The sequence below is a fragment of the Apis florea genome, unplaced genomic scaffold (genome assembly GCF_048593485.1).
Source record: "Apis florea isolate Af1SG1 unplaced genomic scaffold, ASM4859348v1 contig_3367_pilon, whole genome shotgun sequence".
NCBI lineage: Eukaryota > Metazoa > Arthropoda > Insecta > Hymenoptera > Apidae > Apis > Apis florea.
This window is the reverse complement of record NW_028256746.1, coordinates 6,911,018-6,921,759: the sequence shown is the minus strand read 5'-3', so window position 1 is coordinate 6,921,759 and position 10,742 is coordinate 6,911,018. Positions and strand designations below refer to the sequence as shown.

Below are 10,742 nucleotides of genomic sequence, written 5' to 3'. Positions count from 1 at the left end.
TATTTCAATTTTTTAAAGGAAATTAATTTTATTTTTGTATGCGTAATAATTCAAATTTTTGAGCCTAATCATAAATGCCTTAAAATGTAAATGCCTTAATATAAAGATAAAATTAATTTATGCATATTTAATATATTTTCATCTAAAATTATATTGAGCATCTTTATTTTCTTAATTACAATGTCAATTGAGAGACAAATAAATAACTGAAAATTTTATATAAATATAAATATAATATTTTTGAATTTATGTCTGAAGAATTTTTATATTATATATATATTTCTATATGTTCTTATATCGAAAAATGTAGTCATTATATAAAAATATTTATATTGTTTTTAGGAATTTTTAAAATGATTATTTTTATACAAAATGTTTTGCAGATAATACATTCTGTATTTAATTTATATTTTGTATTATGTTATTTATTATAGATTGAATAATGTAAATATCTTAATGCAAGTTTAATATACATAAAATAATATATAGTACATAAAAAAACATAAATTTAATATGATTTATTAATAGATAGTTGCATATTATTTTTTTCAATGTTTTAAATGACTTATGTTTTATATACAATAAAATATATATGAATAGTATAATTTATTATTCATGTAAATATTATTTTTATCTGTTATATACATATGAAAATATTAATAATAAATATATAATACATTTTTATATTATATTATAATTATTAAAAAAATATATTAAAACAATATATAAAACAATTTAATATAAGTAATAGTTTTTATTATATATATAATATTATATATATTTAATTTGATGTACTTCATAAATTAAAGAAAGAATTTTCTAATATTTATTTATTATTTATTCTAATATTTATTATATTATTTTTACACTACATTATTTTGAATTACAATTTTATTAAAAAAATTAATAAGTTTATGAAGTAGTATGTATTCAAATTATATGAAATACATCAAATGATTTCTTTGTTGTATCATATTTTTGAATATTATATTGTATTAGTATAAGTATTTTTTATATAAATAAATATAATTATAATCCAAATAAAATATTTTCATGTTAATATTAAAGTTTAATAATTGTTATATATATTGTCAGATTCTTGATTTGTTTAAAATGTATTGTATAAAGGTGATATAAAATTGTTAAAATTTCTAATCAACTAATATCTTGTATCTTTTTACTCTTATACATAATATTACGTACAAATATTAGAAACTTTTCTAGTAAAAACAAGTACTTAAATTATTGCTTAATAATAAATGTTATTAAGTTTCAAAATAAAAAAAGATCATTTGTTTAATATAAAATTTCACTATTATATACGTATTTTCATCATCACATTATGATATAAAAAAAAACTGTACAATATTTTTGTTTTATAAAGATTATTTTTAAAAATATACAAGAAATATAGATATTAATCCTAAAAGGGCACTTGAAAACCTGAGCGCGATTTCAAAATTTAAAATAAATAAGGCAGTTTTTATAATTATGAATTCATAAATTTCTTGCTTTAAAAATATACTTAATTGATTATTTGTGTATATATATTTGTATACTTATGTATAATAATGTATTGTAATATTTAAATTAAAAAAATAATAAAAAAGGATGAGATATGAAATCGAATCGCTATTTATTTACATACTTGTGTTATTATTGTTGAAATTAGAAATGATCATATCATTCAATTATTGTTTGAAGTAAGAAATTTATGAACTTACCATCGTAATTTTTTTTTTATTATAAATATAATTATGTTCTCAAGTTTTCTAACACCATTTTAGAACATATAATAATCACAATATGTTTTATATATTATTTTAAATATATATTTTTAATAATTGCTTTTAATTAATTTGGTTTTTTAGCGCTGTTAATTGTTCCATATATTCAAGATACAATCTTTGCCAACGAAGATGTCCTCCAATAATAGATAATACATCTTCCAAAAGTTTATGTTTTTTAATTCCCTATATAATAAATAAAAAATATTGATATTATATTTATATAATTAATAATAATATATTAATTAAAATAAATATTAAAATAATACCAAAATTAAAGGATCCCATATACTTTTAGAAGCTGATGTATGACTTGGACCCAAAAATTCATCTAGAATTAATCTCAGACGTTTTTCCAATCCATCTAAAAAAATATTATTTTATAAAATATGGGGACAAAATTAAAAAATAAATTATTAATATAAATATAAAAAAAATAAAAAATATATATTTATACCTTGAGTTAATAAAAATGATACTAAAGCCATGAGCCAATGCATATATTCTTGAGCACTTCCAAGAGCCTTAGAAGCAAGTAATTGTTGTTCTAAATAAGATACTACGCTTGGAGCACTATGTGGTAATCTTGGATTAGGGAAAGTATTTCCTGCTGTTCTAAATAGTCCTTCTTGTAAGGAAGATAATGGTCCTTTGGGAGCTCTGTTTCCTGATGCACTTGATGCATTAAATGAAGCCCAACGCCATATAGGATCTTGACTATCGCCGATTAATAACCATGTACCTAATATTTTTTTATAAATGTATTATATATAATGTATAAAATATGATTTTATTAATAATATAATTTATATACCCATTTCTTTATGATATATATATGCTCTAGCATTAGTGAAAGCTAAATGCGGCATTCCATTATATAAAGTACAGGATAATAAAGAAGTACCAGGTACTGCTAAATGTGCAGCAGATGTAGAAACTATCATTCTACATGAATATCCTATTTCCCAAACACGTACAGCGCCACAACTTGATATAACCATTACCTAAAAATATTGATACATTTTGAATAATAATTATTTTTAAATTAAAAAAATAAAAATAATAATTAAAAAATTAATACTGCATTTCCAACTGCATGAACTTTTGCAAGTGGTGCAGGTGGCGCTAAAGGTGGTGCTGGACGACATCCTTTTATAGGATGAAATGTATGCAGACTACCATCTTCTAATCCAAGTGCTATAACTGCCGGTGATGCTGCAAGCGCTACAGCACTATATCCTAAATACAAATCCCAAGTTGGTTCAGAATCTGTGCCTTTAAATACTTGTAAATGAGCTAAACCTTGGCTGTTAGTAACAGTTACTGCATAATGACCAGCTTGTTGAGATAATGAACTGGACGGTTTTAATGGAGGCAGTATAATTTGATTTGTATTTCTTTCAGATGTAATTTTTGGTTTTTTGTTAAATGAAGTGTGATATGGTTTTGGTGTGGACTGGTCACGACGTTTTAATGTAAGTGTAGAAGTTTGGCTATTTATATTTGTTGAATGTACAGAAGAAGTAACATTGGGCGTCACAACATCATTTCGTTTTTCAATAACAATAGAACTTTTTACTTGACTTGTAAATGTTGGTGTTCTTAATCTATTACTTGAAGAATCCCTAATTAAAAATAATTAAATTAATAAAAAAATAAATACAAGGAATTATAACATTGTAAAAATAAAATCTCTAACTTACATTGTATCAGATGGTGGTGGTATAAACATTGGTGTTATTCGTCTTTTACCATCTGATGTTCTTGTTTCAATTTGTTTATTAATTGGACCTTTAGCAGGAGTAGTTGCAGTAGTAGTGGGTGGATGTACTAAATTTGTATTTAAAAGTGTTGTAGTTTGTGTTGACGGTACTGATGTTTTTAGATTAAGAAGTTCAGGTGCTTCCATTACTGTGCAACCACCTTGAACTAATGGTTTACCATATAAACGTTCATGAAGACTACTCTATAATAAAATAAAAATAATTACATACTAATAATAAATATATAATTTGTTACTAAAATATTTTGTATAATTTTATATGTAATACTTGTTCAGCAGGATCTAATGGTTGACCTAATTCTTGTTGTGTAAATTCAATAAGTACAACAGATCCATCCCAAGAACAAGCAGCTAATCGAAGACCACACGGTGACCAACTAGCATCTAAGACTGAATGTGTAAATAATTCATGAATTACAACTAAAGGCCGTTTCAGAGATGTTAACCATACAGATAAAGAACGATCACGTGATCCTATAGCGACGCAACAATACTGCTGTGGTTTAGAAGAACCAGGTTGCTTCTTTTGTAAAATATTACCATTAAACCTCTGCAATATAAAAAACTAATGAATTAAATATTTAATAATTTTAAATATATAAATTATAAAATTTACTTTATATTTTATAATATAAATTATAAAATTTATATTAGATATATACCACACATGTGACAGCTTTACGATGACCAACAAAGTCTTTATCTTGTGTCCATCCATCTCTTTCAATTATTTGTGCTGTTGGACCTCCACCATTCATTGCATGAGCTGATACTAAATACTGTCCATCTGGACTCCAAGAAAGTCTTAAAACATGAGTTGTTCCACCACATTCATCAAATGGTTCTGATATTAATGCAGCTTCTGTCCAATCTGTAGTACGCCATACTCTTAATGTTTTATCATCAGATTGAGATGCTAAATATTTTCCTACTGGATCCCATGTAATTCCTTTTACAAATCCAGTATGACCTTTTAAAACAGCTACAATAGCTGGAAATTTTGATGCATCCCATACAATTACACTGTTATCTACTGATGCAGAAGCTAACCATGGACTATGTGGTGCCCATGCAAGATCAAGTACATCAGCTTCATGTGAACGTAATGTAGCTATACAACGCCATGTTTCAATACTGGATTTTCCACCAAATATTGAACTTCCACCTGATCCACCTGACAATCTCCAAATCATAATTAATTTATCTACACCACCTGATGCTAATAATCCAGTATTACTCCATCTCACACAATTGACACAAGCTATAAATTTTATATTACTTTATTAATATAATATATTTTATATTATATTAAAAATATATTAAATTTTATCATACCAAGATGATTATCTAATTGACACAACATTTTTGGAATATTTTCATCTAATTCTGCAATTTCATTAACTACTGGTTCCATATTCCATATAACAACTCTACCAGAATCACCACCTATAATTTATAATAATAGCAAATATAAATCAAAAACTATATCAAAATAACAAAATCAATGTATTTTTACAAAAAAAATTGACAATAAGTAAATAAATTAAAAGAATTAATGTTATACCTTGACCACCAGTAGCAAATCTTTTCCCATCTGGATGTATATCCACAGAAAAGATTGAATATCCTAAAGAATAAAAATTTTATAATATGAAAATACAATTGTAAACATTAGATAAATTCAAAGAATATATTTTATACAAACCATCGTGGGTAACCCAATTAGGTTTTACTAGTTTCATAATGTTTAATTTCTTGAAATTTTGTCAATTCAATGATTATTTTCCATAATTAAATACACAATATTTAATTGAAATTTTTATTTCATTTGAACATAATACTTTGTTAAGTAGTATAACCTTAAATTAAAATACAAACACAACATATACATATTCTACTACCGGCAATATATTTTGGTGAATTTCTATGAACACATTGTTATATAAAATTATATATAATAATCATATAATATTATATTTTTTATTATAATTTTTTTTACTTACACAAAATTATTTATTTTATATAATTTAAAAAATTATTGTGTTATAAATATAAATGTAATATTGTCATAGCAAAATATATATATATGTATAATAATGTTATAATATTATAGATAATATTATATAATATATTTAAAAAGTCACATTTTAATTATGTAAATATAAATAACATGTATATAATGAATTTTAAAATCTTATACTAATGATCTGTCCTCATATATATATATATATTTTTTTAAAAGATTAATTTTTTAATATAAATTTTAATTAAATAAATTCAAATATTTTTTTTTAATAAGAGTTAATAATTATGGAATATATTATTATAATAATATATTCAATTATTACAATTTTCTTTTTTCAACTTAATTTTTTAATAAATTATATATATTTCTTAAAGTTTTAGTAAATATATAAAGAAATAATTAAATTTTGTTTTAAATAAACTATAAAAATGTATTTCTTTACATACATATTGGTAAATAGCCAATTTTACAATATAATTCTACAATAGTTTTCAATTTTTACAACTATTTATTATCACATTTTTTATTATTAATATTAGGACTTGGTGTACGATTGCTTACTTTCAGTAATTTTTTATAACGTTCAACTAGATCCCCAATAGAACGTCTATTTTGTTTAGTTTGGTCAGTTACAATGATATTATTATCATCACCTATAATTTCTATTGTTTTATACATATTATGTGCATTAGCTTTATTTGAGAAGTCATTTATCATATCTTCCATTTCTAGTATATCTTCTGATTTTTCTTGTTCAACAGTTAATTTTTCTGGAGTAGCAAATTCTACCTTTATATTACAGATACTTTTTGTTGAAATGACTTCTGCTTTATTTAAACTAAGATCTGATATATCATGTATTTCTTCAATTGCATTTACAATTGTGGTTGAATTTGCTTTTGAAGAACAAGATAAAGATATATTTGCTGCTGTTGCTGTGAGAAAAAAAAGAAGTCTTCAATTTCCAAAAAAAATTAAATATTAATTACATACCTATCGTATTATTTCGTTTTATACGAGTAGAAAATAATCGTGAATATTTTTCTGCTTGTTTGAAAGATGACAAATTTTTTTTAGATGATACCATATGCATATGTAAAGGTGGCTTATCATTATTTATATTTACAATTACATCATCAAAATTGATTCGTGATACTAATAAATTTTCTCTTAATTTTGATTCATCATGATTTTGTTTTAGATGTTCATATCTTGAAAATAATGATTTATGTGGAGCTAAAAAATATTTTTAAATATATTATTCAATATATATATATATATATATATATATATATATATATATATATATATATATAACAATTTCAAATAACATTAATGTTACCTTCTACTGGAGTTAATTGTAATCTTTTCTGAAAATTATTTTCTTCATCGTTACAGTTTGTATTAATTTTAATAAGAGGAGATGACATAATAAGTACATTATGCATCATAGGTAATATAGTATCATTATGAACATGTATTTTTTTTTTATATAAAATATCTTGTGTTTCTAACATTATTTTTGTGATATCTATTAAATGTGTTTGCATTATATTGAATGCAGCTTTTATATCTTTACAACTACCTTTTATTTGTAGTGAATATTCTGAAAAATCCTCTAATATATTCAATTTTAATCGTTTTTTTAATTGAGTTAGAAGAAAATGAAATAATAAAATAAAATTATTTAATATTAATTTATCATCTTTATATAATTGAAATAAAAGACACTGAAATATAAAATATTTTTATTTTTATTGCTTTTCATTAATATATGTAATAACATAAACATTATAATACTTACTTGTATATCTGGAGAAAATAATTCTGAAATTTCCAAATGATTTATTTTTTCTTTTATAATTAACATTTTAATATCACTAGTATTACTTAGTATTATATTATTAACTTTATGACTAAGCTGTTCAATATCTTTCAAAATTACATTTCTCTTTTGTATATGATTTATGCATTTATTTATATGCATTTTCCATTCTAAAATTAATAAATTATTACTTTGATGACTAAAATTATAAATAATATTAACTATAATAATATTAATTAAGTAAATATATAATATTAACTATAATAAATATACATAAATATATAATGAGGAAAATGGATTAAATATGATACTAACTTTTTGTTGCTTCTTCATTATCTATATCTCTTAAACATTTTTTAATTGAAGGATGTACTGGTGCTGCTTGTGGAAGATTTGCTATTAATTGCTCTTTTTCAAAAATTTCTATTCTACTTTTATTTAGCCTTTCATTTTCTTTCCTAAAAAATAAAGTAATATAATTAATTGAAAAGAAATTTTTAATTATATATATAAATAAAAAGAAAATAAATATTACTGCAAAACATATTTAATTGTATTCTCCATTTCTAATAAATTTTTATGTTGATTCAAAATATTAAAATTAATCTTAGCATTAGTTTCTTCTAAAAATTTTTTTGCTAAATTTCCTTTATTTCCTATTCGTGGTGCAAATGCAATATTATTACAAGCTATAAAAAATAAAATCTTTTAGTAAAAAAACAAAATATTTATATAAATGTAAGAAATTTATAGTAAATATATAATAATACAATTTAAATCAATTTTATGATAATAATAAATAAAAAATAATATATTATGAATATAATTTCTATTAATAAATATCTTACTTTCCCTTATAAGGTATCTTCTTATAACTACTTCTGATAATTTCCACATAATAATTGTAAATTTAGTTCCACCTGCATGAATTAAGTGAGAAGTAAGTATAGGTGGAAAATCAATATCAGGATTTTCTGCAGATATAATTGTTAAATAATCTTTAACATTATTACGATACTTTGCTTCAGTTTTCTTGCAAATTACAGGCCATTCAATTAGCTTTTTAAAACGTTCTGAATCATATATTGTTAATAAATAATATGAAATATGTAGGAAACCTGCTGTATTGGGTTTGTCAAACATACCCTAAAAATTAGAATATTGTTTAATTAATGCAAGAATTACAAAAAGTAATGTAATATATTTAAACATATTTCAAGCATATTTAATATTTTATTTAATACTTAATGAAAAAATATACCTCACGAAAATATTTTTTAAATTCATTATTAGGTTGAATCACTTGAGTTAATAAGAGTACATTACGATGAAAAGACGCACTTATGGCCATTACATTAACGTAAAATTAATTATTTTATATAAAATATTATAGATAATATTAATTATAATTATAATAATGTTATAAAGAAAATATTTTAAATATTAAATATTTCGATCATTTTACAATATAATATAAAATGAACAAAGATTTTCCTATTAACGATTGTATAAAAACATTTGAATTTTAAAACCACGTATGTGTTATATTACAGACCCGAAACTATCATGTAAGTATCAGATTATTGAGACTGAAACTATATGAATATAAGAATTTCTCTTGTTCCTATATTATTTTGCCAATCTGTTGTCTAATTTATTTTCGTCTTGTATTTATATGTAAAATAAATTTATGATTTAGCTTAGTTTTGAGAGATTATATTTATAAAATTAATTGCAAAGTGCACTATATGCTATTTCAATAATTCGGATTTATATTTCAATAATTATTCTTAATTTTTTTTTTGTTTTTTTAGATAATATATCTTGTATATTTTACATATTTTATATAAAAAAATGATTTCATTCATTTTACAATCCGCAACATGTTCTTTAACAAAAAATGTGATTTTATTTAATGAAAAATTTACTATTTTACCATGTTTGAAATTCATAAATGTTCGAGATATTCATTTAACCTCAAATATTATGAAAGAATTTCGAAGTGGATCTAACAAAATAAGAGCTGATATAAAAGCAAAAAAAGTACTTATGGAAGGAGAAAAAACAATTGATCTTATTGATATAAGTAAGTCGTAAGTATTTAATTTTGATTTATAAACATTTTATTCAAATTATATAACATTGATTTATATTATTGCTGACATTTATTGTTTTATTACATTATATATAGTTATATTATTAAATTATTTACACAATGTTGATTTTAGAAAATTATTTCCTGATGCTTCAACACCATATCAATTTTTTGATGGTATACAATATGATCAGTTACATGTTATTAATATAAAATCATCTCCTAATAATACAATAATGTCTCTTACTGATTTTAAAGGTAATTATTAATGTAAACATATATATAATGGTTTTATTAATATTATTTGTATGATTTTTTTTTTCCTTGCAATATTTTTATAGGATTAGGAATGATGTTACACTCTGCTGGATTTGAAGGTTTTAAAAATACAAAGAAAGGTACTAATATTGCGGCACAACAAGCTGCAATTACATTTGGAACAGTAAGAAAATTTTTTAATACATATTTATTCAAAATTTTTATAAATTGTTATATTATTTGTTTATATTATTTTAGCGTGTTCTTAATCATGGTATCAAAACAGTCAAATTAAGAATACAAGGTATTGGACCTGGCAGAATGGTAGATATTAAAAAATATAAATCAAATTTTTTAATATATATATATATATATACATATATATTTAATAATTATTTTTATATTCTATTTAGGGTGCTATAAAAGGTTTGCAGCTAACAGAATTAAATATTGTTTCTATCACAGATGATACTAGAGTATCATGGAATCCTCCAAGGCCAAGAAAACAAAGAAGAATATAAGTAATAAAAATATATGATATATTCAATAGTTTTAATTTATACTATATGTAAAATACATCTTTTTTTTTTAATATAATTATATATTAATTATATTATTAAATTATAATAATTTATCTTATAATTAGTTTATGATAAAATATATAGCATATGGTATAAAAATATAGGATATATATATATATATATATATATATATAGCATATATAATAGTAGAAAATACTGACTAGATAGAAAAATTTTATAAATTACTTATAGTTTACTGTGATTATCTTGCTTAATTTCTTAATTAGCTTTTTATTACATTACATCGTATTAAGTTGTAACTTATTATTAATTGAAACATATTGGAATTAATTGGTTTTTTATGTTTTTAAAATTTTTCACAAAAAAAGAAAAAAAAATTTTGTCATTAGACCTATAATTCTTTCTTATGATTTTTTAAATATATTT

The 10,742-nt window shown here is 21.6% G+C and overlaps 3 protein-coding genes across 5 annotated transcripts; 1 reads left to right on the top strand and 2 right to left on the bottom strand.

Annotated features, from left to right (window-relative positions):
• Window positions 1–503: 503 nt before the first annotated feature.
• Window positions 504–5,478, bottom strand: Hira (histone cell cycle regulator-like protein). Its single transcript, XM_003697046.4, has 11 exons — window positions 5,276–5,478; window positions 5,135–5,197; window positions 4,906–5,016; window positions 4,233–4,831; window positions 3,839–4,120; window positions 3,491–3,753; window positions 2,869–3,412; window positions 2,602–2,791; window positions 2,245–2,529; window positions 2,057–2,151; window positions 504–1,973 (listed from the first exon to the last, which is right to left on the bottom strand). Exons 1-11 carry the CDS (start codon window positions 5,310–5,312, stop codon window positions 1,851–1,853), a joined length of 2,592 nt encoding a protein of 863 aa, XP_003697094.1. The 5' UTR covers window positions 5,313–5,478; the 3' UTR covers window positions 504–1,850.
• A 522-nt stretch (window positions 5,479–6,000) lies between these two features.
• On the bottom strand, window positions 6,001–8,972 carry LOC100868100 (dim gamma-tubulin 6). 2 transcript variants are annotated; one of them, XM_086912172.1, is made up of 9 exons: window positions 8,683–8,962; window positions 8,440–8,567; window positions 8,270–8,341; window positions 7,957–8,110; window positions 7,737–7,879; window positions 7,401–7,591; window positions 6,939–7,326; window positions 6,590–6,832; window positions 6,001–6,531 (listed from the first exon to the last, which is right to left on the bottom strand). In XM_086912172.1, the coding sequence occupies exons 3-9, from the start codon at window positions 8,316–8,318 to the stop codon at window positions 6,101–6,103; spliced, it is 1,599 nt and encodes a 532-aa protein (XP_086768298.1). In that variant the 5' UTR covers window positions 8,319–8,341; window positions 8,440–8,567; window positions 8,683–8,962; the 3' UTR covers window positions 6,001–6,100. The 2 variants fall into 2 exon arrangements, with proteins under 2 accessions (XP_086768298.1, XP_031774630.2); XM_031918770.2 differs by having other exon boundaries at window positions 8,270–8,567; window positions 8,683–8,972.
• A 2-nt stretch (window positions 8,973–8,974) lies between these two features.
• On the top strand, window positions 8,975–10,416 carry mRpS11 (mitochondrial ribosomal protein S11). Of its 2 annotated transcripts, none has more exons than XM_012491239.3 (5): window positions 8,975–9,514; window positions 9,650–9,774; window positions 9,858–9,958; window positions 10,033–10,098; window positions 10,188–10,416. In XM_012491239.3, the coding sequence occupies exons 1-5, from the start codon at window positions 9,276–9,278 to the stop codon at window positions 10,293–10,295; spliced, it is 639 nt and encodes a 212-aa protein (XP_012346693.1). In that variant the 5' UTR covers window positions 8,975–9,275; the 3' UTR covers window positions 10,296–10,416. The 2 variants fall into 2 exon arrangements, with proteins under 2 accessions (XP_012346693.1, XP_086768304.1); XM_086912178.1 differs by having other exon boundaries at window positions 9,019–9,514; window positions 10,033–10,078.
• The last annotated feature ends 326 nt before the right edge of the window (window positions 10,417–10,742 follow it).

What these genes read in the sequence shown, in the direction of transcription:
- Hira (XM_003697046.4), bottom strand. Translation starts at nt 5,312, where the DNA reads ATGAAACTAGTAAAACCTAATTGGGTTACCCACGATG. An exon ending in TAATTGGGTTACCCACGATG is followed by an intron (nt 5,198 to 5,275) that starts GTTTGTATAAAA and finishes TTTATTCTTTAG; the next exon opens with GATATTCAATCTTTTCTGTG. An exon ending in CCACCACCATCTGATACAAT is followed by an intron (nt 3,413 to 3,490) that starts GTAAGTTAGAGA and finishes ATTTTTAATTAG; the next exon opens with GGATTCTTCAAGTAATAGAT.
- LOC100868100 (XM_031918770.2), bottom strand. Translation starts at nt 8,772, where the DNA reads ATGGCCATAAGTGCGTCTTTTCATCGTAATGTACTCTTATTAACTCAA. An exon ending in AAGATACCTTATAAGGGAAA is followed by an intron (nt 8,111 to 8,269) that starts GTAAGATATTTA and finishes TATTTTTTATAG; the next exon opens with CTTGTAATAATATTGCATTT. An exon ending in TATTTTCTCCAGATATACAA is followed by an intron (nt 7,327 to 7,400) that starts GTAAGTATTATA and finishes TTTATATTTCAG; the next exon opens with TGTCTTTTATTTCAATTATA.
- mRpS11 (XM_012491239.3), top strand. Translation starts at nt 9,276, where the DNA reads ATGATTTCATTCATTTTACAATCCGCAACATGTTCTTTAACAAAAAAT. An exon ending in CTGCAATTACATTTGGAACA is followed by an intron (nt 9,959 to 10,032) that starts GTAAGAAAATTT and finishes ATATTATTTTAG; the next exon opens with CGTGTTCTTAATCATGGTAT. An exon ending in GTATTGGACCTGGCAGAATG is followed by an intron (nt 10,099 to 10,187) that starts GTAGATATTAAA and finishes TATTCTATTTAG; the next exon opens with GGTGCTATAAAAGGTTTGCA.